Here is a 26838-nt window from a genome sequence, read left to right as displayed (position 1 = left end):
GTTTGACTAAATCAGCTATGGCACAGCCCTCCAAGGAATGTACTTTGAAGCTGTCTAAAGTTATGTTACAGAAGAGAACACAGTGTCTAGGAATGCCCTTCAGGAGTGTCTATGTGAGGTCCATGGGCTCCTAAGATGCTTCTGGAAAATGATCGGCATCACCTGAGATGTTTATTTAAGCATCCAGGACCGAACCCCAGCCCAGTGGAAGCTGACCTTTCACTGAGGAGGCAGGATTCCTAATAGACGCCCTAAATGACTCTAATGCACTCAACCGTGTGAGAATATGTGCCATGGGAACCCTGAAATACCCTGGTGTCTTAAGATTTAAAAAGCAAGTCACATGCAAATACAACACGTATAAAAACAGTACTGTTTGCACTTGTGTGAGTGCATATGTGAGTCTATGTGCAATAATGGGTACCCAGGTACCAAAAATTAACAGCAATTACCTCTAGATCGCAAATTCTCAACCCAGGGACTATTAACAATTGGAGCCAGACAATTCTTTGTGATGGAGGCAGTCGGGTGCGAACCTCTTTCCCGGCCTCTACCCATGAGTTGCCAGTAACGCCCCCTGTTGCTGAATGCAAAAGCAAGTGCAGAACGAGAAGTACCGTTTATGCTGTGGCTCTTTGTTCACAAGTTTGTCTCCCGCACCAGTCTCTTGAGATTGAAATAGAATATCTAGACATTTCTCTGCTTGAGTCGGTTTTATAATTTCTGTAGCACTAGAAATTTACCACTCAAGACGTCCCCTAGTCACTTATGCTGTTTATCTGACTTTGTTGTTGCTCAGTTGCTAAATCGTGTCTGGCTCCTTTGCGACGCCATGGACTGTAGCCCACCAGGCTCCTCTGTCCATGCGATTTCCTAGACAAGAATACTGGAGTGGGTTGAAGAATACTGGAGCTCTCCTCCAGGGGATCTGCCCAACCCAGGGATTGAACCCAAGTTGCTTACATCTCTTGCATTGGCAGGTGGGTTCTTTACCACTGAGCCACCTGGGACATGCCAGGGTACACACCAGTATACTAAAGAGGAAGACATAACGCCCCCTAGTGGTTAACAAAAATGTCTCTAGACGTTGCCCAAATTGCCTTGGAAGGCAAGATCATCCACAGTTGAGAATCACCACTGTAGATGGAAATTATAACAGATAATGTTTTACTTTGTTTTTTAGTATCTCTGCCCATTACTTCGTTTTTTCTAAAATTAATATAAAGTATTTCAGTCATGTAAAAATTTGAGTGTTTCTTAATGTCCCACACTCTGTGCTGTCAAAAAAGAAAAAAACACTCAGATGAAAAGATGTTCACATTAGTATTTACAGTAAGTAGACTGATTTTATTATGATTTTAAAAGACTTAAGAAAAAGCATATACAAATCCATCCCAAATGTCACTATTCCTTCAGAGGCTTTAAACTATTTATAACCTTTAGATAAGCATCTCCATTTTAAGAATATATCTTAAAGAAGCAATCCTAAATATAAAAACTGTTTTATATACATGGTTGATTTTTGCAGAGTCACTTATAAAAACAAAAAGTTATAAACACTCTAAAACCAATAGTAAGGAAAATGAAATTAATTACAGTGCTTGATAGACTAAAACATGAAAATGATATTTACAAAGAGTTTATAACAATGAGGGGAGAAGGTTAAAGCCATATTGTTAAGTGAGGGGAAACGCATACAAAATTGAATATGTTGCATATCACTAGCAAGTATAACAAAACAGCAATAAAAAGAATCCTTTGCTTTCAAACAACTAAAAGAAACACATCAATCAAGTTGTTAGAAAAACGACTGTCAAGATCTTTGTCTTTAATTTTCTATCTACATGAGATGGCAGGTGTTCACTAAACTTATTGTGATAAGCATTTTATAGTGTATGTAAGTCAAATAATTAATGTATACCTTAATACAGTACTGTATGTCAATCACATCTCAATAAAACTGGGGAAAATGTCTATTAAACATTTAAAATGATTGTCAATTTTAAAAATTATTATTAATTAAACATCCCAGGTGATTTTTCTCTCTCTATTCTTCTGAAATATCCACATTTTCTAAAATAGGCCTATATATCTTTATAGTGAGAGGAAGACAGTAAAGATGTATTTTTTTAAAAACTTCAGAACAATTACAATGAAAATGTGCCAAACTTTCAGGTGAGAAATATGTCTTTATATTGATTTATACACAGTTTTCCATCCAGATGATAAAATAACTTTGTTCAAAAAATTAGACATAAAATATTTAAAAATTAAAAATCTTCAAAAGTACAATATAAAATAAGTGGAATTGTAGCTGCATTCACAGTTCTGAGAAGGGTAAAATTTAAGGGTGATTAGACTATCCAGATGGTCAGAAAAAGACTGTATATTGTAACACGATAACAGAAAGCAATTTTAATGAAAAACAAACTGGATATATATTTTTTCAACCTGCAACCACATTCTTTGGAAACAAAGGATCTCATTTTGAAGGAGATCAAATTTGGGTTTGATTAGAATTAACTAACCAAGGGCAGATTTCAGCCACCTCTTCGATTTTGATCTAACTCGTTTACACTCATCCAGGGTGACGGGCAATTCCAGCTCATGGGAAAAGCAATTATCACAGACAAAAGGGGCCCTTCTCTCATCTGTAAGGCAATATTTGCCCGACCTTGCCATTCCCAGGTGGCTCCACCGAATTCTCTTGTTAGCGCTCCCCTCCGTCTCTGATGTGGACACAGATTATATCTTACAATAGACCTCGAAAAGGGAGGCAGCTGCGTGCATTCGGTAGAAAATAGAAAAGGGCATGGCCAGGTTGACCACAATTATCCAGGGTTCAAAGCCAAAGACAATTTCCTCCAATCCATTGTCATACTCAGGGCGGCAGCCAAAGGCGGGAGGGATCCAGAGCTGCAAGAGAAGAGGAGACGGTCCCAGAGGCTGCCAGGGGTCCCACACGAACCCTGGTGCTGACCTGGACTCAGGGAAACCAAATCACACACGACAGAGCCAAACAGCCCCCACCCATTGTCTCCCATCTCCATGCAGCCTGCCAGTGCATTGAGCCCCAATTCTGCATGAACACTCTTCAAACTCACCTGCTTCTCTCCATCCTCATAGCCCTCACCTTGGTCTAGTCCCTGGTCCTTGGTCTCCCCACCTGGACTGCTGCAAAGCCTCCCAAGACCCCCCACTCCAGGGGGCACCTTCAATCCATCTCCCTGCGACCCCCACAATGTGTCTGCAGGGATGATCTTTATAAAGCACACATCTGACCTTGTCACTCCTCTGCGGGTCACTCACCAAGGCTCCGTATGCCTTCAGGAGAAAGTCCAAATCTCCTCAATAACTAGACACCTGTCCACGTCTTCATGTCCTTTATCACTCATTTCATTCTGCCCCACCAGACTGTGCACAGCCCCCAAATATGCCTTTTTTCCCCCAGTCTTCAGGGCTTTGCTCCTGCCTCTTCCTCTATCAGGGACTCCTTCTTCTGCTAAGTCCTACCTTCTTCCAAGTCTGGAGACACCTCCCCTTGCAGGAAGCCCTCCTCGATCTAACCTGTCAGGCAGGAACTTCCTCTGTCTCCCCACAGCCCCACCGTGTTTTCCCACAGTGGTGCTCCCTATTTTTCCACACCCATCTGTACATATCACCATTGGTGCTTGCAGATCCTGGGCCCACAGGTCTGGGCTGATGGTCTTTTTTTCTGGCTTGTCCTTGGCTTAGAAAGACAGCCTAGGCCCTGCCCACATCCTCCTGACCAGGGGGAGAAGCACTGCCTTGGAGCCAGCCGTGGGTTTCTGCCACATACAGACTATGATTTAACCTCTCCAAGCCTTGGTTTCCTCATCTGTAAAATGGGTATACTAACACCTGTATCAGGGGGCTCAGATGAGAATAAGATGGCACCTAAATCTGCAAAACATAGAGCAATAACCTGTTATATTTGTTGCTCATGGAACCTATACCTTGGTTCCCCCTTCTCAGCCTTCCTGTTCCAGCTTCTCCTCCACCTCCCCTTAAATTCTCAGGCTCCTAGACCTGCTTCTCTCTCACACCGACACTTCTGCAACTTCCTCCATCCCCACACTGTGGCAGGCAGCCTCTCAGGTGACCCCCTGCAAAGGTCCCACCTCCTGGGATTCATGTTCCGTGGAGCCCCCTCCAAAGCTGTGAGTTGGACTCATCCAAAAGAATATGACACCAGTCATGGGATGTCACTACTGAGGTTAGGTTACAAAAGGACTCTGGAGTCCATCTTGCTCACCCCCTCCCACAAGAATGGAAGCCAGCTGCCACGTGAGCCACCAGAGGAAACTGGCTGCCATGTGAGCCACAAGAGGAAGCCAGATTCCACGTGAGCCACCCTATGGAGAGGCCACGTAGCCAGGAACTGTGGGCAGGTGAGTCTCAGGCTCGCAGCCAGCAAGGATCTCAAACCCTCAGCCCAACAACTCACCAGGAACTGAGTCCACATATATGAGCCACATAAACTCACAGCTGCATACATGAATTTAGAAACAGACCCCTTTCTCCCAAAAAACCAAGCCAGGAAATGACTGCAGCCCCAGCAGACAGTTTGACTACAGCCTGTGAGGGACCCAGAGTAGAGTCACCCAGCTAAGCCACGCTCAGCTTCCTGACCCAGAACAGCTGTGCAATGATAAACGTCTGTTGTGTTAAGTTGCTGAGTTGGGGGTCATTTCTTACCCAGCAGTGGGTAACTGATACAAGTGACTTTCATTCACATCTCCACACAGAAACCTCTCAGGCTTCTATCTCTAGCCCTGGGTTCTGGGTTCTGGGTCCTTAGAAGTATTCCTCCCACGCTAGCTGGTTCTTCTCGCCTCCTTGGCTGGCTCCTCTTCCTTTGCTGTCTCTCAGTGTTGGCTGGTCCCAGGGCTCATTCATTCCCGGGTCCTCTCTTCGCTATACCCGTGACCCCAGTGATCTCACCCAGTCCAGGTTGTAAACACCAGCTGTTGGCCCACAACTTCCCAATCCAAATCACCAGCCTGGTCCACCCTCGGAATTCCAGGCTCATATATCTCACAGGCTACTCAGCTATCTACAACATATCTCAAACTCAACATTACAGTCCCATTTCTCCCCATCTCCTCGGCAACACCTTCTTCCCAAGGGCTCAACAAAACTCCAGTGTCATCCTGGTATTCTGATTCGCTCTCATAACCACCCGCCTACCATCTGATCCATCAGTAAATCTTGACGACTCTGCCTCCAAAACAGCACCCTCAATCCACTGCCGGGAGCCAGCGTGAGGAACTCTGCCCGTGGCAAAGGTCATGAGGAAGGAGGCTCGGCATATGCAAAGGCGGGATCGAGCCTCAGGAGTCTCCCTGGAAATTCTCAAGCATCTACCCCCAAAACCAGAGTCTGCCTACTTTCTGCTTTGTGCTCTCACCTACACCTCTGACTTTACGGGGGCTGTCCCCCACTACCTCTCTCTGAAAAAAGAGTTAACTTACAGCTCCAGTTAATAATTCCTGGGTGTGATAGTGTTTCAACCTACAAACTCCTTTGGAAGTCCTCTAGCCTGCCTGAAAAGGTTTTTCCGGCCACATGTGATTGTTCAGAGCCTCCCAACTATGAGAGGCATGAGATGTTCTAAAATGTCTAAATACAGATTCCTTTGAGCAGTTAAAAGATTGATTAGAAATTGTATTGGTGAAGGGTTTTTCACTTGTTGGGCCAATGTTTGCTGCTAAGTCTCCATATCCCTTACCTGCTGTGTCCCTGGCAGTGTACTGATTAATATAATTGGTGTATAGGAATGTAAGTAGTAGCTTTAATGTTTGTAACCTTGGACCCTTGAGTTAATTCTTTTTCTTGTTATAGCCCACCACACCTTTGCCCTGTAGGAATGCAACTTTATCTAGTGCTTCTGGAGGGTGGCGCCTGACTAATCATCTTTAGAGAAAAATAAGTTTTCTGAAGAAAGAGTCTTAAAATGTTAACAGGCCTCCGGGCCAGAAGATGATGTAAATCACCTAAACTTTGGCATATGACGGCAATGCCAAAGAATGCTCAAACTACCACACAATTGCACTCACCTCATACGCTAGTAAAGTAATGCTCAAAATTCTCCAAGCCAGGCTTCAGCAATACGTGAACTGTGAACTTCCAGGTGTTCAAGCTGGTTTTAGAAAAGGCAGAGGAACCAGAGACCAAATTGCCACCATCCGCTGGATCATGGAAAAAGCAAGAGAGTTCCAGAAAAACATCTATTTCTGCTTTATTGACTATGCCAAAGCCTTTGACTGTGTGGATCACAATAAACTGTGGGAAATTCTGAAAGAGATGGGACTACCAGACCACCTGACCTGCCACTTGAGAAACCTGTATGAAGGTCAGGAAGCAACAGTTAGAACTGGACATGGAACAACAGACTGGTTCCAAATAGGAAAAGGAGTTCGTCAAGGCTGTATATTGTCACCCTGCTTATTTAACTTCTATGCAGAGTACATCATGAGAAATGCTGGGCTGGAAGAAGTCCAAGCTGGAATCAAGATTGCCGGGAGAAATATCAATAACCTCAGATATGCAGATGACACCACCCTTATGGCAGAAAGTGAAGAGGAACTCAAAAGCCTCTTGATGAAAGTGAAAGTGGAGAGTGAAAAAGTAGGCTTAAAGGTCAACATTCAGAAAACGAAGATCATGGCATCCGGTCCCACCACTTCATGGGAAATAGATGGGGAAACAGTGGAAACAGTGTCAGACTTTATTTTTCTGGGCTCCAAAATCACTGCAGATGGTGACTGCAGCCATGAAATTAAAAGACGCTTACTCCTTGGAAGGAAAGTTATGACCAACCTAGATAGCATATTCAAAAGCAGAGACATTACTTTGCCAACAAAGGTTCGTCTAGTCAAGGCTATGGTTTTTCCTGTGGTCATGTATGGATGTGAGAGTTGGGCTGTGAAGAAGGCTGAGAGCCGAAGAATTGATGCTTTTGAAGTGTGATGTTGGAGAAGACTCTTGAGAGTCCCTTGGACTGCAAGGAGATCCAACCAGTCCATCCTGAAGGAGATCAGCCCTGGGATTTCTTTGGAAGGAATGATGCTAAAGCTGAAACTCCAGTACTTTGGCCACCTCATGCGAAGAGCTGACTCATTGGAAAAGACTCTGATGCTGGGAGGGATTGGGGGCAGGAGGAGAAGGGGACGACAGAGGATGAGATGGCTGGATGGCATCACCGACTCGATGGATGTGAGTCTCAGTGAACTCCGGGAGTTGGTGATGGACAGGGAGGCCTGGCGTGCTGCGATTCATGGGGTTGCAAAGAGTTGGACACGACTGAGCGACTGATCTGATGTGATCTGATCTGAAGTTTGCAGGAAGAAAGCCTGGCTCACTGCTGACTCTACCCCTTCCCCCATTATCCCCTATGCACAACTTAAGGTATAAAAACTACTTTGGAAAATAAAATGTGGGCCTTGTTCACTGAAACTTGGTCTCCCCATGTCATTCTTTCTCTCAACCTCTGGCTGAGTTTTCATCTAGAGCGCGGAGGTCCTCTGAGACCACATATTTGCATGGGCCTCTAAGACCCACTCAAGAAGGTGCCTAAGGTGGGGCACCTTCTGCTATTCGAGAGGGCGTCTGCAGCTTCCGTGGTCAGAGCTAACCTGATGTCACAGGTTATATTGATTTTCTGCATAAACCAAGCTACTCGGCCTCTTTTCTCCACTGAATTTCCTCACTGAGCTATCCTTATTTAACCACTCTTTATATATTTAATTAACATTTAAATAAGCTGTTGTTTCCTGATCGCCGAAGCCGTCTCCCCTTCGAAACCCCTGACTCCACCGGGGCTGGACCCCGGCAATCTACCCACCTTTCTCCACTCCACCCGCCAGGCCGCCACCCCCATCTCTCACCTGGACCATCAGTGGCCCCCCGCCCCGCTTATGCTCCCAGCCCACAGTCTGTTCACCACTCCGCACCAGATTATTTATGTAAGATGGTGTCCCTTTCCTGGTTAAACTCCCAAAGGCTTCACAGCATATTTTTTAAAAATAATCTACCCTTAAACAGAATGGCAGAGCCCTCTGTTAGATGATTCTTTACCAGCCCCCAACCCTGCTGCCCAACTTGCCCCCAGCCACCCACATGGTCACATGCACTTCCTCCTCTTCTGGAAGGAGGCAAGCTCTCCCACCCAGGATTTTGCTTGGCTCTCTCCTCTACCTGGAGTGCCCATGGCTCCTTCTCTGTTCAGCCCTGGGCTCTAATCCCATCTCCTGAGAGAGCCTTTCCCACCAGCCCGGCCTTCTGATCAACCTCAGGCATCCAAGCACCACCGCACACACCCTCCCTTGTAGTTCTCTGCAGGGTATGCGTCACTATGGGCGTTTTTCCTAATTGACTCTTGTTGCTAGTCCTGCCATCTTGTTTGTAAGCCCCATAGGAGGAAGACCAACATGCTGGGGCACGTGGTACCCTTGTGACTCACAGTAGTGCTGGCCCTCAGTAGGCAACCACAGCTCTGTTTTCAGGAAGGGAGGAAGAAAAGGAAGGAGGGTGGGAAGGAAAATGAGAAGAAGAGATTATAAGCCTCTTTCCTGAAATCCAGACCTTTCCGTCTGCTGTGACGTTGGCTACAATTCTTGCTACTCATCCCCTTGGGAGGCAGACCTCTGCCCCCTTGCCTTGAGTCCGGATAGATGCTGTCACTGCCGGATCCATAAAATCCGGTAGAAATGGTGCCATGCAACGTCTACACCTGGCCTTAAAAGACTGATCGTCAGTCCAGGTTTCATGCTAGAGACGGGATACTCAGGGCCGGTGCACCGGGATGACCCTGAGGGATGGGATGGGGAGGAAGGTGGGAGTGGGGGTCAGGATGGGGGACACATGTACACCCATGGCTGATTCATGTGACTGTATGGCAAAACCACTACAATATTGTAAAGTAATTAGCCTCCAATTAAAATTAATCAATTAATTTCCAAAAAAAGATAAAAAGACTGGCACTTCCAATCCCCTGGAAGCTTGGCTCTGGGGTACTGAGCCACCATCTAAGAAGCCCACCTCCCCCAAGACCACTGTGCTGGAGAACCCCCATGCAGATGCTGCAACCAGAATCCCAGCTGAATCCAGCCTTTCGGCCTCCCCCACCCAAGGTGCCAGATTGTGGACTTTCCAACCCTACCACCAGCTTCAGTTGATACGGTGAGGAACAGAAAAGTCCTGCCAAGCCCTGCCAGCTTTCCTAGCCCACAGAGTCATCAGATATAATAAAATGGTTGTTGCTTTTGTCATGCATTTGGGGTCACTGATTACACAGCAACAGAAAGCCAAAAAAAAAAAAAAAAAAATCTGCCTGTTGGTGATATCCAGAGAGACCTTACCATTGAATTTGTTCAGTACTAAACTCGCCCTCCCCGTGAGCCCCCTCCAAAGCCTCCTCCCCATCCAGAGACCCTTAACCTCCATAAATAGCATCACCATGAACCCAGGAACTCAAGTCAGATGAACCTGAGGGTCCTCACACCAAGTGAGATAAATTCTATACAATTCTCCCCACCCCCACTGGCACTGCCCTGGTTCAAGTTCCCATCATTTCCTCTCTGGGCAGCTGTGGGGGCTTCTGTACCAGCTTCCCTGATCTTTGATCTTATCTCTCTCCATCCTTCCTGCACATTGCTACAAGGACATCATTCCAAAACACAAAGGTCTGAGAAGGTCCTCTACCACCCTCAGCATGAAGACCGGACTCAGGCAGGCTTATGAAGCTCTGCTTAAGCCAGATCCATCTAACCACGCACTCCATCCTCTTTCCTGCTCTGTTTCACATGGATGGAATTCATGCTAAGCTGCTGCTGCTGCTGCTGCTAAGTCACTTCAGTCATGTCCGACTCTGTGTGACCCCATAAATGGTAGCCCACCAGGCTCCCCCGCCCCTGGGATTCTCCAGGCAAGAACACTGGAGTGGGTTGCCATTTCCTTCTCCAATGCATGAAAGTGAAAAGTGAAAGTAAAGTCGCTCAGTCATGTCTGACTCTTAGTGACCCCATGGACTGCAGCCTACCAGGCTCTTCCATCCATGGGATTTTCCAGGCAAGAGTACTGAAGTGGGGTGCCATGCTAAACTGCTAGTGCTCCCCAAATAGGCCATGGTATCCTATGTCTCTGTGCCTTTGCAGATCATGTGCCCTCTGCCCCAAGGCTTTTCCTTGCCTTGACTACAGTTGGCAGACTTCCAACCATTCATAGAGGCTGAGACAGGCAGTACTGAGTGGCCGTCAGTACATCTTCATCTTCCTTTTCACCTTCCATCATAGGGGCTAGAAAGCAAAGCATCCACTTCCCTATCCTCCCTGGTAGTTAGGGGTGTTCACATCAATCACAGACATTGCCTGGCACCAGTCCTTCCCTCTGTCTTCCTGTCTTGAACACAGGCATGATGACTAGTGCTACTGCAGCCATCCTATGACCATGTGGCAACAAGCACTACACCAGCAACAGTCAGGCAGAAAGGTGAACAGAGCCTGGATCCTTGATGATAGGGTTCAGCTGCCAGGCCAACCCTGAGCAGCCAACTTCCAGAATTCTTAAGACTGAAAATACTACTTATCAAGCTTCCTACTACTTACAGCCAAAAGCACTCCTCATTGAGACTACGTCTCACCTTAAGCACCCCTTGCTCATTCAAGTCCCTGCCTGAATCCACACTCCCCTTCTCCCTTGCACATAGTCCTGTCCCAGCCTTTGCCGTCTTCACTACATTGTATTTTTTTCCTTGTCTCCTTCTCCCACAAATACTATGACCTTTGTGAGGAAAGAGATTGAGTTTTCTCACTTTTAATTAATTCTTAGTTCCCACCCCAGCCCCTGGCACACAGATACTCAGTACATGGATTTATATTGACAGAATATAAGCCTATGTTCCGGCCTAATATTTTAACCTTACACTTAAATTATTTTGATTATAAGCTGCCTTCACTCCTCATTCAAAAACAGCAGGGAAAATAGATTTATCAATTTTTTTAAAATAAAGAAATAATGATGCAGATTACCGAAATATTGCAGAGGAACAAAAAAGCTGCAATATTCCTCAAGACTCTTCTCTGGGCATTGTCCTGAAGGAAACAGGAGTGGCAGGCTGAGCCCTGGGCCCTTTCCCAGCTCTTATCCTCTTTCTCTCTGCCACCGACTTCTCTCAGACATGTATTTCCATTGGCCGCAGGCGGCATCTCAAGGGCCTGGGGAGCCATGTCCCCGGCCATAGGTCCGTTCTTGAGGCAGGAAGAAGGGAGAGACATGGCATTGCCATTGTAGACTGTGACCACCCGCAGGGTTCTAATGTCATCGGAGAGCTTCCCTGGCTCTCGGTGAATGGACTCAATGATGAAGAGGTTCTGGATGTATTTCTCGACAACAGCCAGGATGGAGTAGGGCAGGTTGTACCAGGTGTATGGAGGGCGGGACTCAGCGCAAAGTATGGCCAGGATGGAACCCCAGGAGATGAACCAGGAGCCAGAGGCAGTGCCCACCAGCAGGTCTGCATCCAGTTTGCGGGCCGGGTTTTTGGACTCGTCTAGTGACTGCTCATCTAGCCTATAAATCCGGATCCCAACCAGCCCTGCTGCCCCCATAAGCATCAGCAAGATGCTGGCATACAGGTAGAACATGATGAGTGCCGCCTCGCTCTTGGTTTTGGAACGGCCGATCTGGATCAGATACACCACCACGACCCCGATGGTGGTGGCCAGCACGGTCAGGCCCAGGACCGAGCCCAGCAGGACCCCGTGCGACCTGAACTGCATCTTCTGATGCTGGTGACTGTCGACCTTGCGCCCGATGTTTTTCCACAGGACATAGAGCATCGTGGAGGCCAGGATCTGATACTCTATGTTGAAAGGATAGAGGTAGTACATCCCGTGGGAGATGGCCAGGCAGAGGGTCGGGGGTGTGCAGTTACACGGAGGCGTGTGGTCATCTAAAACTAGGGGAGGCAGATCACAGGGGAGGGTGATTAGCATGTTCATGTGATGACATGGAAAACCACAAAGAAATATTGTTACTATGGATGCATGCTTGGGTTTGCCCATTGAATGAAAAGCTTTGTGTCATGGCTTATTGTCATGCTGAATATCCTGTCTAACTTGACAGCCGTGAATGTCCCCCAGAGAGTACTGATTACGTGAATTAGATCTTCTCCAGACATCAGAATGTTGTCCAACCATTGGAAATGATATTGTAGAAATCTATTTACCAACATACAAAGATGTTCAGAAGATACTGGTGAACAAAAGCAGCTTGCCAAAGAGGCTAGAGCATGAATCTCTTTTTATAAGTTACAGATATAAAGGTGACATAGACAGGGAGATAGACAGACATAGAAGAAGTCTGGAAGGCCACAGACTAAAATGTTAACAATGGTTATCGCTGGGTGGAAAAACAGCAGGTGATTTTTCTTTGGTTTGCTTTTCTATTTTCTTTCTTTCAGTAAAAGAAACATCTCAAAGTATCTTTTTTGCAGTTTTATTGAGATATAATCGACATATTTGTGTAAGTTTTCCTTTAGGTTTTGCTTCACTGTATTTTCCAAGCTTTCTATATGAATATGATTGACATGTATTATTTTAAAATTACTTTTTTAAAAACAACCTTGTGAGGGAAAATGCCTCTTATTAGGAAAGATTTTCCTCTTGAGAATATCTGAAGCCAGCAAGTGTGGCAAGAGACAAGTCCCATCTTCTGGAAGAAACTTGTTGATTGTATAAAGGACCATTTCATAACAAGGAGGGGAAATGCTGTAAGTAAATAATTAAATATGCAGCAAAAGCCTTAAAGTTGGTGTAAAGACTATGGCCTATAATTCCAATCTATTGCAGGGGACAAGTCAAAAATATAATCAAAGCATTAGGTAAAATTTTGTTGTGTGTTTCTGAGAAAGAAACAGAAGCACTCAATGTGGCACAATTTAGAAAGCATTAGATGGATTTTATGGCACCCCACTCCAGTACTCTTGCCTGGAAAGTCCCATGGACGGAGGAGCCTGGAAGGCTGCAGTCCATGGGGTCTCTGAGGGTCTGACATGACTGAGCGACTTCACTTTCACTTTTCATTTTCATGCATTGGAAAAGGAAATGGCAACCCACCCACTCCAGTGTTCTTGCCTGGAGAATCCCAGGGATGGGGGAGCCTGGTGAGCTGTCGTCTATGAGGTCGCACAGAGTCGGACATGACTGAAGTGACTTAGCAGCAGCAGCAGCAGATGGATTTTATAATGGGTTAATTAGATGAATTTACAGAATTAGATGAATGCTATAATACATCTTTATAATGGAATAGTAGTGGTGGTTTAGTCGCTAAGTCGTTTCCAACTCTTGCAATGCCATGGACTGTAGCCTGTCAGGCTCCTCTGCCCAAAGGATTCTCCAGGCAAGAATACTGGAGTGGATTGCCATTTCCTTCTCCAGGGGGTCTTCCCAATCCAGGAATCAAACCTGCAATGCAGGAGACCGGGGTTTGATTCCTGGGTTGGGAAGATCCCCAGGAGAAGGAAATGGAATAGTATAATGGAATAGTAGGCAGACATTAAAAATATAATTGTGTCTGTGACAACCTAGAGGAGTGGGATGGGGTGGAAGGTGAGAGAGGTTCAAGAGGGAGGGGACATACGTATACCTGTGGCTGATTTATGCTGATGTATTGCAGAAAGCAACACAAATTGTAAAGCAATTATCCTTCAATTAAAAATAAATTTAAAAATTTTTAAAGATTAAAAAACAACAATTCTGTGTTTTAATGATGTAAGAAAATAATTATGCTACAATAACAATGAGGGAAAAAGTAAGAACAAATTGTATATCCAGTATTTTTAAATGCGTACCACAACCTGGAATACAGTTGTGAGCTCAGTTTAAAGGACAGCAGCCAATATTTTTTAATGGAATTGCAATGGAATAAAATAGGATTGACTGAATGGAATCAAACACAATAGAAATTTGAGTATCTTTGATATAGTATGATTATTATTTCATGGGAATATACATGTAGACATAGGGCATTTGGATTGCAATGTAAAATCTATTTCTTACTGTAGGTGGTAGAAAAAAATGATTGAATATATACCATATGATCTCAACTACAAATACACAGCACACTACCAAAAACTAACCAGATGTTAACAGCATTTAGCTGCACTCCTCAGTAGGTGTTATTGTGGATTTTTTTCTTTACATTTTGCCATTGCTTTAATTTATGATATGCATATACTACTTATAAAATCAGGCAAAAAAGGCTTTATGGTAGCACTAGTTACCCTCACTTGTTTTTTTATCTGCCAATTCCAAACTCGCAGTCCTTCCCTCCCCTGTTCCCCTCCCCACTGGCAACAAGAAGCCTGTTCTCTATGTCTGTGAATCTGTTCCTGTTTAGTTGATAAGTTTGTTTGTGTCATATTTTAGATTCCACATACAAGTGATATATATTCATCTTTCTCTGGCTGACTTACTTCACTTAGTGTGATAATCTCTAGGTCCATCCACGTTTCTATAAATGGCATTGTTTCATTCTTTTTATGGCTGAGTAATATTCCATTGTATATATGTACCACAGCTTCTTTATCCATTCATCTGTCAATGGACATTTAGGTTGCTTCTATGTCTTGGCTATTGTAAATAGCACTGCTATGAACATAGGGCTGCATGTATCTTTTTGAATTATAGCTTTGTCTGAGTGTGTATGTATATATGTATATAATGTGTGTATATATATATATATGCCCAGGAGTAATCTGCCTTACTTTTGCAGAGCACTGCAATTTTCAATACATAAGGAGTTTCCCTACCACTTGTAACCTAACCATACATCATAAGACTTGTATGATGCAAAAGACAAGGAGAACTCAGAAGAAAAAGGTTCAGATTAATAGAATGTTAGAGTTGACAAAGTTTCCTTTTTTATAAATTAATCTAATCCCACCTTCACCAAGGTCTCTGGAGCCACATTGCTATGATTCAAATCCTGGCTGAATCGTCTACTCACTGTGTGATCTTGGGTTAGTCACTTAACTTCTCTGAGGCCCAGTCGTTTCATCCATATAATAAGGTCAGTGTTGCCTACCTCCAAGTGTTGGGACAAGAGTTTAATGTGCCAGCCACTCAGAGAATGCTTAACAAAACATGTTGTTATTGTTGTCATTGCTGTTACTGTTACTGATTCCAATGAGGAAATGAGGCTCAAGGAGCATGACCTTCCCAAGAGTAGGCTGCTGGTTGGGGGTGGTGAAGAAATATAGTGTGTACCCTGATTTTGTCATCCTCACCCCACTGGTGAGGAAACAGGTTTAAAGTTCTCCTTGTGACTGATCTGGGTTTGTACAGAGAGGACAGATATGCAGTACATTAACGCTGGAGGTACTCATGGAAAGTACGTGGTTCAAGCCCCCTCACGTTATGAATGAGAAAAGAGAGGCTCGGAGTGGTTGAACGGTGTCCAAAAGTCACACAGCCAAAACATGATAGGCATAGGCCCCCAACCTGAGGCATCAGTCACCTGGGCATTGCACCTTCCTCTACCCCACACTCTTCTCAACTCCAGTGCTCTAAGATCAAATCGACAGATAGATTCCAAAAGAGAACTTTGGAAGAAAACGAAAAGATTCACACTACAGGCACTCAAATAGGTACAAGGGGGAATAAAGATGGGCCAAAATTATAAACCAAGTAGAGTTAAATAAAAACTTCAAATGAGCAAAAACCGATTAACCACAACATACCATTAGACATCTATGGATTTTTAAATGTTATACTTGTAGTAGAAAGAACTGGTCATAGAGGTTTAATTAAAAACACAAACAGGAACAACCACCAATCTTCTGCAGTTGTAAATAAAGACATTCACCTCCATACCAAACTGAACCATGAGAAACCATGATCAAAATGATGACCCTTGGGTCTGACGAGTCACTAAAGAACCCTTTAATTATGCTCAGCACACCCTACTTATGGAGGCAGGATGAAAGACTTAGGAGGTTTTGAAAGATTTTCAACAACAGGGGATTGTCTGGACGATGTTCAGTTGGGTGGACCCTGCAGGTCTTTGAAACCCATCCCTCTGTCTCTGAGGTTTCCCAGCTGTTCCAACATGACAGCCAGGCATCTCTTATCACTCACCTATAGTTATGTTCCCAAAGCCCAGGGTGATGAGTCGTTCCTTGTGTTCGTTAAGTTGGTGCTTTGACTCATTCAGGACGCTGTTAGCCCACAGAAGCAGGTTGGTGAACACTGAGTGGATCACCCCAAACCTGGAAAACACAAGGACTCACTGCTTGAGCAGCCCTGGGAAACTCTGAGCCCAAGAGATGAGGTGGAGACTTTCTATGCATGCACACACGTGCACACATATACACATGACTCTTTCTTTGCAGTGATTGTGGTTTCATCTGGCAACTCAAGCTCTGGGTGGGTCCTGTGTCTGGCTAGGAGAAGCAGTTGCATGGAACCTTCCCAAACCACAGTCTTGGCACTCTGCCTTAATCTTGAACCTGCCAGGACTCAATTCATTGTCTACAGGACAAAAGGAAAAAAAAAAAAGCCCTGGGTCTTGAAAGCAGGGACACAAGGATGGAAATTTACTAAAAGCAGGCAACCAACCCCACCATACCCCAAACCCTTTCTTCCAGAAAGGAAGAGGACAGTTAAGAAAAGATAAAAGGGCTACATTGGACATCTGGAGAGTTCGGTATGTCCTTACTGTTGGGTTGCCAAACCAATGGTCATTATCAATCCTCTCTGTCTTACCATTTACTTCAAAGACACCAAAACAAACCACAGACTTGATATCTGGCCTTCCTTGCAATTAGGCATGGCCATTCTGGCCAGTAGGAAGTGAGGTGAAGTCTACTGGCACTATGGAAAAGCTTCCAGTTTCTTGATGGAAGACAACAGAATGAGAAAAGCCTCTTTAGCCTCCTTCTCCCCCTTTTTCCCGGCCTTGAATGTAGACATGAAAACTGGAGTTGTGGCAGCTATCTTGTAACTATGAAGCAACCAACACTAGATGAAACCCTCACCCACTGAGGGAGGCAGAGTGGAAACATTCAGAAAGCCTATTCTGTGATAACACTGTTTAGCAGCTGGAGTTTCAGACAGGTTTAGGAAAGTTGCTGTGTTTAGTTGCTCAGTCATGTCTGTCTCTTTGCAACCCCATGGACTGCAGCTCGCCAGGCTGCTCTGTCTATGGGATTCTCCATGCAAGAATACTGGAGTGGGTTGCCATGCTCTCCTCCAGGGCATCTTCCTAATGCAGGGATCGAACCCAGGTCTCCCACATTGCAGACGAATTCTTTACCAGATGAGCCACCAGGGAAGCCCAGGTTTAGGAATTAGGCCATATTATTCAAATGGTAAAGAATCCGCCTGCAATACGAGAGACCCAGGTTCAATCTCTGGGTCACGGAGATCCCCTGAAGGAGGGCATGGCAGCCCACTCCAGTATTCTTGCCTGGAGAATCCCATGGACAGAGGAGCCTGGTGGGCTACAGTGCATGGGGTCGCAAAGAGCCAGACACGACTGAGAAACTAACACTATACTACTATTTCACAAATAGAGTAAATAGCCACATTTGGAGTTTAAAAATTAGTAAGCACAAGGCTATTCTAGTCTGAGCAGAGTTCTATCCCTGCCTCTGACCACCCTGCCTCCTAAGGAAGAAGAAAAGGGATGACTCTGGACTCTGGAGGACAGGGAGGAAACTAGGGCAGTATGGTTCCAATGGAGTCATGGTCTGTTTCAGAGCCTCCAGAGTCTCTGCATGGCTGCCAGCTTAACATGTGTTCACATTGGTCGCTTCTAGGGTGCTTAACAATGGGCCTTGCATGAAGCAGGTGCAGCAAATACAGGTGATTTGAGGAGATTCCTTGAAACTTCTAACTGATCACTTCCCAGTGGCAGAGCAGAGGCCCAGAGGATGCAAGCCCCCTTTAACCAAGAGCACGCTTGTCCATGATCTGCCTACAGAAAAAACGGTACAGTTGGGTCCTCATCCCTGACCTTGCTTCTCCTCTGAGTTTTAACCCAGATGACTCCTCTGGGGCTCCCACGAACACTCGCAAGGCAAGTCTTTCCTTTTTTGAACTGTAGCTTCCTTTGGCCGCTTCCCAATGTCCAGGCGCAAGTGGAGAAGGCAGCAGCGACAGAGGGGTGAGGGTGGGCAGTCTGAGTCAGGTGTTTGCCCATCTGCCTGCCCCTTGTACTCATCCATTTGCTCCAGATTGTGGCCAGCCTTCCCCAGGGCACCTGGGAGGCACTGTATGTACAGAGCCTTTGACAAATGCAGACAATACTGTTTGCCTCCGGCTGGCTGTCTGGCTTTTCTTTTACTTATAATGCACACAGCTCCCCTTTCTTCTCCTCTTTCCTGGTCCAAATGACGTTGCCTAATCCCTGTTCCACAGAATCCAAGCAGGTAAGACCACTGCCACCCATGGCTGCAGGCGTTTTTCTGTCACGCATGTTCCCCAGGAGCTGACAACCTCCGGTTGGTTGATCTGGAAACTGTCCTATAAACTAACGGCAAACATTTCCTCATGCCAGGCTGCCTTGCTCATACTGGGATCGAGTAACCCCAGACCACAAGAAAGAGAAAGATTCCATGAGCCATTTTTTGACCTCAGTTTATCTTTCCAGCTCTGATTTCAGAAGTGCTATTTTTCTAAACTTCCCTCTTGAGAAAAGAAAAGCTCTCAAATCTGTAAGAATTATCAAATCAGGAGAAAAGTCCCTGTATGTACTAAAAGCATGGATAGTGGAGTATTGGCTCAAAAGACCAGAAGAAAAGGGTAAGTCCAAGAGTGGGAAGTTCTGAAACCTCCAGGGCGTGGCAGGAAGTGTCCATGAATAAAGCAGGCCTGGGACACATTAGGCAGTGGTGGGTGATAGGGTCTATATGGGGGCTCATGGTTGAAATGGCTCATTATGTTGACCTCACAAAGAATAAAATCACAAGGACCCTTGAGACTGACCAAATTGCCCAAACGAAGTTCTGTTTTCCCCGCTGGTGCCTACCTTCTCAAAGCTACGAGACCCCCAGATTCCAGACCTCTGGCTATGTGACCACAGGACTCAGCAATAGGTTAAAAATTAACCATCCCTTCAGAGAATTTTCCATTGGTGGTATATAAGAAAGACCCCATCAGAAAGGGAGGACGCTCGTTCTCCGTAAGGGCCAGTCACCCTCTCGTTTCCCTCTAATAAATTTCCCTTTTCTTGCCTGACTGCCCGGGTCGCTCTCTTTTTCTCTGCACTCCGTCTTAAGTGGGGACTGTAGCTAAATGAGTGGCCAGCTCCCATCTGGAGGGAATGATCCCAGCTCAGCCCTAGCTCTTTGCTGCCATGCACATTCTGGATTATCAAACCTTCCAATTTTTCTGGAGACATTTAACTCTGGGGACTTCCCTGGCTGTCCAGTGCTTAAGACTCCACATTTCCACTGTAGAGGGCACCAGTTTGATACCTAATCAAGGAACTAATATTCCATGTGCCACCCAGCATGACAACAAGTTTTTATAAAAATGTTTTTAAAAAATCTAAAACCAAAAAAAAAAAAATCTAAAACCAAAAGGTGATGAGTAACTCAAAAATGGTTAACGCTTTGCCCTATTTAAAAAAAAATAACAGGCTAAATCAAGCTATGAGAATATTTAGTTCAAACTACATACTATCCAATTTAGGAAAGAGGCCCAAGACAGGGAGACTTGTCTCCAATCGCTCAACGAACAAGGTCAAGGCAGGACCAGGTTCCAGTCCTTTGGAATTCCTTTAGATGAAAAACTTCAGTGGGAAATATCTGGGTACATGGCCTAGAGCAGCATTACCCCAAAGAAGATAATATAAGACACTGAGGTAATTTTTAATTTAAATTTAAAAAAAATTTTAATTAATATTTAGTTTAAATTTAAATTTAATTTTTAATTAAAAAGACACTTTAATTTCCCAGTAGTCACATTTAAAGAACAGTAAAAAGAAACATGTGAAAATAATTTTAATAATATTTTTTTGTTAACCCCAGTATATCTAATATACTATGATGTCAACTAATCAAAAAGAAAGATTTCACCCAGTAAACCCAGATGGCCACTGAGCCACTGTGATGCCGCGGAAATCGCATTGGATTTAAAGTCTGCATCCAGGTCCCGCCCAGCTACGCACAGGTGAGCTGCCTGACCTTGGAGATTCACTTCCTTTCTCGGCCTCCTCCCCTGCTAAGTAGGATCATGATTGTAGCTACTGTCCCTAACCGCCAGGGCCATCATGAGACACTCTCATAAGTAACACATGTAAATGAAAGTGCTTTATGAATAGGAAAGCCCATTTTATTCAGCCAGGAATTCCTGGTAGGACAAGTGGCCCAATAATCATTTGTTGAGAACATCTCACCCTTTATCCCAACAATTCTACTTCCAGGAATTTAACTCAAGAAAATAATCAGAGGATAAGCAACAAGGTCCTACTATATAGCACAGGAAACTATGTTCAATATCCTGTGATAAACTGTTGTGGAAAAGAATATGAAGAAGAATGTATCCATAAGTGTAATGAATCATTGTGCTGTATAGCAGAAATCAACATGACACTGGAAATCAACTGTGTGGGAGCAAGTCACGCAGTCGTGTCCAACTCTTTGCGACCCTATGAACTGTAGCCCACCAGGCTCCTCTGTCCATGGGATTCTCCAGGCAAGAATACTGGAGTGGGTTGCCACACCCTCCTCCAGGGGATCTTCCCAACCCAGGGATTGAGCCTGAGTCTGTTATATCTCCTGCATTGGCAGGTGGGTTCCTTAATGCTAGCACCACCTGGGAAGCCCCTAAATCAACTATAGTTTAATAATATACATTTTAAAAAAAGAATCAGAGATGTTCAAAAGTATTTTTAACTGAAGATGTTCATCACAGTACTATTCATAATAACGACAAAAACTTCCAAATTCAATGTCCAGTGAGAGGTGTTATGGACTGGATTGGGTCCCTTCAGAATTTATATGTAGAAGCCCTAACTCTCAATGTGACTGTACTTGGTGATGGTGTACAAGGAGGTGTGTGTCAGTCGCTCAGCTGTGTCTGACTCTTTGCGACCCCATGGACTGTAGCCCACTCCTCTGTCCATGGAATTCTCCAGGCAAGAATACTGGATTGCATAACAATTCCCTTGTCCAGGGGATTGTCCGGATCCAGGAATTTATCCTGGCTCTCTGGCATTGCAGGCAGATTCTTTACTGTCTGAGACACCTGGGAAGCCCATATAAGGAGGTAATTAAGGTTAAATGAGGTCATAAGGGTGGGGCCCAGATCCAATAGGACTGGTATTCTTATAAGAAGAGGAAGAGACACCAGAGAGCTCTCTCCCCATGCCCAGAGGAAAGGCCAGGTGAAGACATAGGGAAAAGGCAATGCCTGCAAGTCAGGGAGAGAGCCTCACCAGAAACCAACCTGCTGGTACCTTGACCTTGGATTTGGAGCCTCCAGAACTGTGAGAAGATACATTTCTGTTGTTTACACCCCTCCTCCCCTGCCCAGCATGTGGTACTCTACCAAGGCAGCCCGAGACGAATACAACAGGGCTGTATAATTTGATCAACTATAGCAATGGCACTTTATGCAATCGGTAAAGATCATGGAGTAGAAAAGGTCAGGGGAAATGTTAATGACAAAATGAAAAGAAAAGCCAAGAAGAGCAGGACCACAATTGTAAAAAGAAAAAAATTTCCTATCTATTCACTGAAAAAACGACTGGAAGGAAACCAAAATATGAATAGTAGTTACCTCTGGGTAGCAGCTGTCTGAGGAATCTCTGGCTGCTATAACAAAACAAAAGACATTTATTTCTCACAGTTCTAGAGGCTCAACGTCCAAGATCAAGGTGCCAGCAGACTTGGTTTCTGGTGAAGCCTCTCTTCCTGGCTTGCAGATGGCTACCTGTCACTGTGTCCTCACGGGTACACTCAGGGCAGGGGGTGCGAATCACGTGTCTCTTTTCTGTGTGGATACTAATCCCATAAGGAGGACCGTACCCTCATGAACTCATGACCTAATTACTTCCCAAAGGCACCACCATCAAATACCCATCACCTTGGGGGTTAGGGCTCCAACACATGAATTTGAAGGAGACACAGACGTTCAGTCCGTAATGGTGGCATCATGGTGATTTTTAACTTCCACTGTGTCCTTACAAGTTTTATCAGGAAACAAACTACATTTTTTAAGAAGAATGTTATGGAGTAGACACAGTGAAACTCACGCTCCAGAACAAAATCAGCAAGCATTCTCCTCAAGCTGCAAGCCGAACCCAGCCTCAGTGATGGAAAAAGGAGCAGGTGACACACACACCCATCACTGCCCAGCACATGAAACAGGAGACACTGGATGGAAATCCCTGGCTTGTCACTTGCACTCTGGAGACCCAGGGAAGTCCCCTAACCTGCTAGAACCTGCTGCCACATCCATGTAATGCAGAGAAGAATCGTTACCATAGTTACCCTGACAGAGCCCAGAGGAAACACGAGGATGGATGGGGAAGTCTTTGTCCTGCCCTAAGGGACAATTTGCTTTTGGCTAAGATCAAGTGTAGTCTGGGGGCTTCCCTGGGGGCTCAGCGGTAAAGAATCCACCTGCCACTGCAGGAGACGCAAGAGACGTAGGTGGGTTACAGTACCCGGGGTCGTGAAAAGTCAGACACGACAGAGCAGCTGAACACAAGGGACAATTAAGATGGCAGTTAAAGGTCACTGCCAAGGCCACTGCTCGGGGCTGCACAGGGGAGCAGCCAGTCCACACGCTCCTGCAATGATGCTCAGATGCCTGGGTACCTTGACCCATTACCTCTGCATATCACCACTAGTGCCTGGCATCAGGCTCAGCACACAGTAGGAGCACAATAGATGCCTCACTGCTGGATGAGCAGATCCTTTTTGCATAATGAGGTTGGTGACAGTTATTTCTAGTCCATGGAAGTCTCCAGGCCAGAATACTAGAGTGGATAGCTTTCCCTTCTCCAGGGGATCTTCCCAACCCAGGGATCGAACCCAGGTCTCCTGCATTGCAGATGGATTCTTTACAAGCTGAGCCACAAGGGAAGCCCAAGAATACTGGAGTGGGTAGATCTTCCCAACCCAGGAATCAAACCAGGGTCCCCTGCATTGCAGGTGGATTCTTTACCAGCTGAGCTATCAGGAAAGCCCTCTACTTCAATAAAATAGTTCCAACCAGTGCTCATATGTAAGTCACTTTCTTAAATAGCAGTTTTCATTTCAAATGATACTGGGGGACTTTTTTGTGCCTTATGGATAGTTTATATGATGAGGGATCATTCCAGAAAGCAAACAGTGATCCCTTGATGCCTCTATATGTGTGCACAGAGGCTTTCTTACCTGATAATCATAGTTTGCATGAAGGTTATTCACCTCATTAGCCTACAGATTCTCTCCCTTGATCCTCACAATCATCTCAAGAGAAAGACGGGCAGACATAATAATAGATCCAACACTCAGGGTCCTTATTCTGTGCCAGGAACAAGCTCTACATCAATTACTGCATTCAGTACCCAGAGGCTGGCTATGCTATTATCTGCATTTTATGGATGAGGAAAACTGAGGCTCACAAAGGGGAAGTTTCTAAGGAAACAAAGGCAAAATTCAACTCACATCACCATACTTTTAGGGCTGTCCCAGAAGAGGCCAAAGGCCTCTTAGGGTCCTCTCTCCAGGCCACAACTGAAGGCTTTGCCTGTCAGAATGGAGAAGAGAGTGGTTCTCATATTTTAAATCCAAGTAAGATGGCAGGGATTAGCTTTGTTTGCTCTAAACGAACATTAAATCCAGCATGTAAGTGATTACCCGCAATGTTTACCTTTCCAGTGTTTTGAAAGACTGGATGATATCCTTTGAGTGCCCCCAAAGAAAGTATACCTAAATGGAAACAAAGAAAATAAAGATATATCAGTGGGAAAGCCATCACTATATCTGCACAATGAGAAGTTATAAAACCTAAGGGAAGGATGTGGAAAGTGTTGGGCACGTAAGTGACCACCCCATCCAAAAATGACAAGTCATTTCTGGTGATGGTGGCATTCTCATGGGAGACAGTGCTCCAGGGGCACTGCCATGAGAATCAGAGGGAGGCCTCCAGGTTTAGGAGAAAATGGTACCCTGCGTGCTGTGGGGTGGGCCTTGGGGAGCAGCAGCCTGCCTGCCATTATGCCTGTTCACCTGCTTATACCATCTTTATAGGGCTTCATTCAAGAAAATATCCACTGAACTGTTACTACATCAGTGGCTGGAAACCAAATTTTGAGTGCTTTAAGTGAAGACCAGAAGTGATTCAGGGTGGTCTTTTATTTCACTCTACAGTAAGTCTACTATATACAAACCCTCAAGTTGTGAACTTTCAGAGATGTAAGCATGCATTCTTTCAACCTCAGTCAGTCAGTTTAGTCGCTCAGTCATGTCCGACTCTTTGTGACCCCATGGATGCAACACATCAGGCCTCCCTGTCCATCAGCAACTCCTGGAGCTTGCTTAAACTCATGTCCATCGAGTCGGTGATGCCATCCAACTATCTCATCCTCTGTCACCCCCTTCTCCTGCCTTCAATCTTTCCCAGCATCAGGGTCTTTTCCAAGGACTCAGGCATGAGTGAAATCATAGCTTCCCCTCCGACTCCTATTGCTGACAATACTCCAGTCAGTAACTCTTCTCACCTGTCCGCTCAATGCCAGCCCCTGTATGCCAGCTACACTGGAATACTTTACTTTTCAAGGTGTGTGTGCTATACAGTCAGTTGCTCAGTTGTGTCTGACTCTCCGTGACCCCGTGGACGGTAGACTGCCAGGTTCCTCTATGGAATTTTCCAGGCAAGAATACTGGAATGGGTTGCCATTTCCTCCTCCAGGGGATCGTCCTGACCCAGGGATCAAACGTGCATCTTTTATGTCTCTTGCACTGGCAGGTGGATTCTTTATCACTAGCGCCACCTGGGAAGCTCCCCCATCCCCCAAGGTACTGTCCTGTAAGACTTTAAATGTTTTACTTTTGTGTTTGTTTTTTTATGTATTATTTATGTAAAAAGTATTATGAATCTATTACAGTACAGTACTATATAGCTGGACTTTCCTAGTGGCTCAGTCGGTAAAGAATCCACCTGCAATGTGGGAGATTTGGGTTCAATCCCTGGGTTGGGAAGATTCCCTGGAGGAGAGCATGGCAACCCACTCCAGTATTCTTGCCCGCAAAAGCCCATGGACAGAGGAGCCTGGCAGGCTGCAGTCCATGGGGTCGCAAAGAGTTGGACATGAATGATCGACTAAAGCACAGCACTACATATCTAACTGTGATAGATGAGTGATTAGGCTAACTTTGTTGGACTTACAAAAAATTTGAATTACATATGGGCTCTCAGAACAGAACTCATTCTTATGTAGGCGATTGTATACATATTTGTACTATATTATATCTGTTTCCCAGGTCCCTGGCCATGCAGTCACCAGAAGCAACTCAGGATGCAGGCTAAATGTGGGGAGGCTGTACTGGACCCATGAGCAAATCTCAGTCCCTTGGTCTTGGGCAAGTCTCTTTTCCCATCTGTGAAATGGGGATGATAATGAAACTTACCTTGGTGGATATTGTGAGCAGTGAAATAAGATAATCCATGTCTACTTAGAACAGAGCGTGCAGTAGGTATGTTTTCAGTAAAAGCTCTCTGTTGTCAACTTACTCCTCTGTCTTATGCATAATCTGAGTTCCTAAAGCATTTGGAGCCTAATTAGATGGTAAATAATCTGCCTGAAGTGCGGAAGACACGGGTTCGATCGCTGGGTCGAGAAGATCCCCTAGAGAAGGGAATGGCAACCCACTCCAGTATTCTTGCCTGGAGCATTTCATGGACAGAGGAGCCTGGCGGGCTACAGTCCATGGGGTCACAAAGAGTCAGACACGATGCAGTGACTATACACGTTAGACACAAACACACGTTGAGCACCTACTACTTGTCAAACACAGCCAGGCACTTCATAAATTTGTCTCAGCTTTCATTTTGCAAATGTGTGCTATAAAAAAATAATCAGATGACACACACTCAAAAATACACCACACATACTCTCTCATCCACATCATTTCACCTAAGATTTACTATCCTGCTCTGGAAAACACTGTCAGGTATGATTCATGAAACATCTAACAACTTAAAAAACAGAGAAACAGAGGGCAGTGACTCCTGGTAAAGATGACACTCAGCCCAACAATAAGGAAGCGCTAAAGTGAATTAGTTTTTGTCTATGAATTCTAAGTTAGATGGCTACTTAGCTGATGCTTTGATAAAGATTACATAGCAGGGGCTTCCCTGGTGGCTCAGTGGTGGAAACTCCACCTATCAATGCAGGTGACACAGGCTTGATCCCTGGTCCGAGAAGATCCCACATGCCAAGGAGCAGCTAAGCCCATGCACTGCAACTACTGAGCTTGTGCTTTAGAGCCTGGGAACCGAAGCTACTGAGCCTGCATGCCACAACTACTGAAGCCCGTGTGCCTAGGGCCCGTGCTCCGCAAAAAGAGAAGCCACTGCAGTGAGAAGCCCGAGTAGTCCAACTACAGAGTAGCCCCTGCTCGCCACAACTAGAGAGGAGCCTTGCAGCAACTAAGACCCAGCACAGCCAATAAATAGATAAATATCTTAACAAGAATACTTTAAAAAAAAAGGCTATATAGAAAAATAAAGAAGTTTATGATTTAAGTGAAAAATTGTACACAGAAAATCTGCCCCTTATATATAAAACTTTGATAAGAGTATATACTTGAGTACA

At 45.0% G+C, this 26838-nt stretch overlaps 1 protein-coding gene across 2 annotated transcripts in view; it reads right to left on the bottom strand.

The window, feature by feature from the left end:
- Window positions 1–812: 812 nt before the first annotated feature.
- OTOP1 (otopetrin 1) overlaps window positions 813–26838 on the bottom strand; it is a 51832-nt gene continuing 25806 nt past the window's right edge. The window contains exons 3-6 of one of the 2 annotated variants that reach the window (XM_015471721.3): window positions 23892–23950; window positions 16161–16291; window positions 11052–11980; window positions 813–2916 (exon numbers count right to left, since the gene is read on the bottom strand). In XM_015471721.3, coding sequence (XP_015327207.1) covers window positions 2746–2916; window positions 11052–11980; window positions 16161–16291; window positions 23892–23950 — 1290 coding nt within the window. In that variant the 3' untranslated portion in view covers window positions 813–2745. The remainder of the gene's footprint in view (window positions 2917–11051; window positions 11981–16160; window positions 16292–23891; window positions 23951–26838) is intronic. The other variant, NM_001206784.2, reaches the window with a different exon arrangement.

This window comes from Bos taurus, chromosome 6 (genome assembly GCF_002263795.3).
Source record: "Bos taurus isolate L1 Dominette 01449 registration number 42190680 breed Hereford chromosome 6, ARS-UCD2.0, whole genome shotgun sequence".
In the NCBI taxonomy this organism is placed as follows: Eukaryota; Metazoa; Chordata; class Mammalia; order Artiodactyla; family Bovidae; genus Bos; species Bos taurus.
The sequence above is the reverse complement of the archived record's forward strand: the minus strand, read 5'-3'. Positions and strand labels throughout refer to the sequence as shown.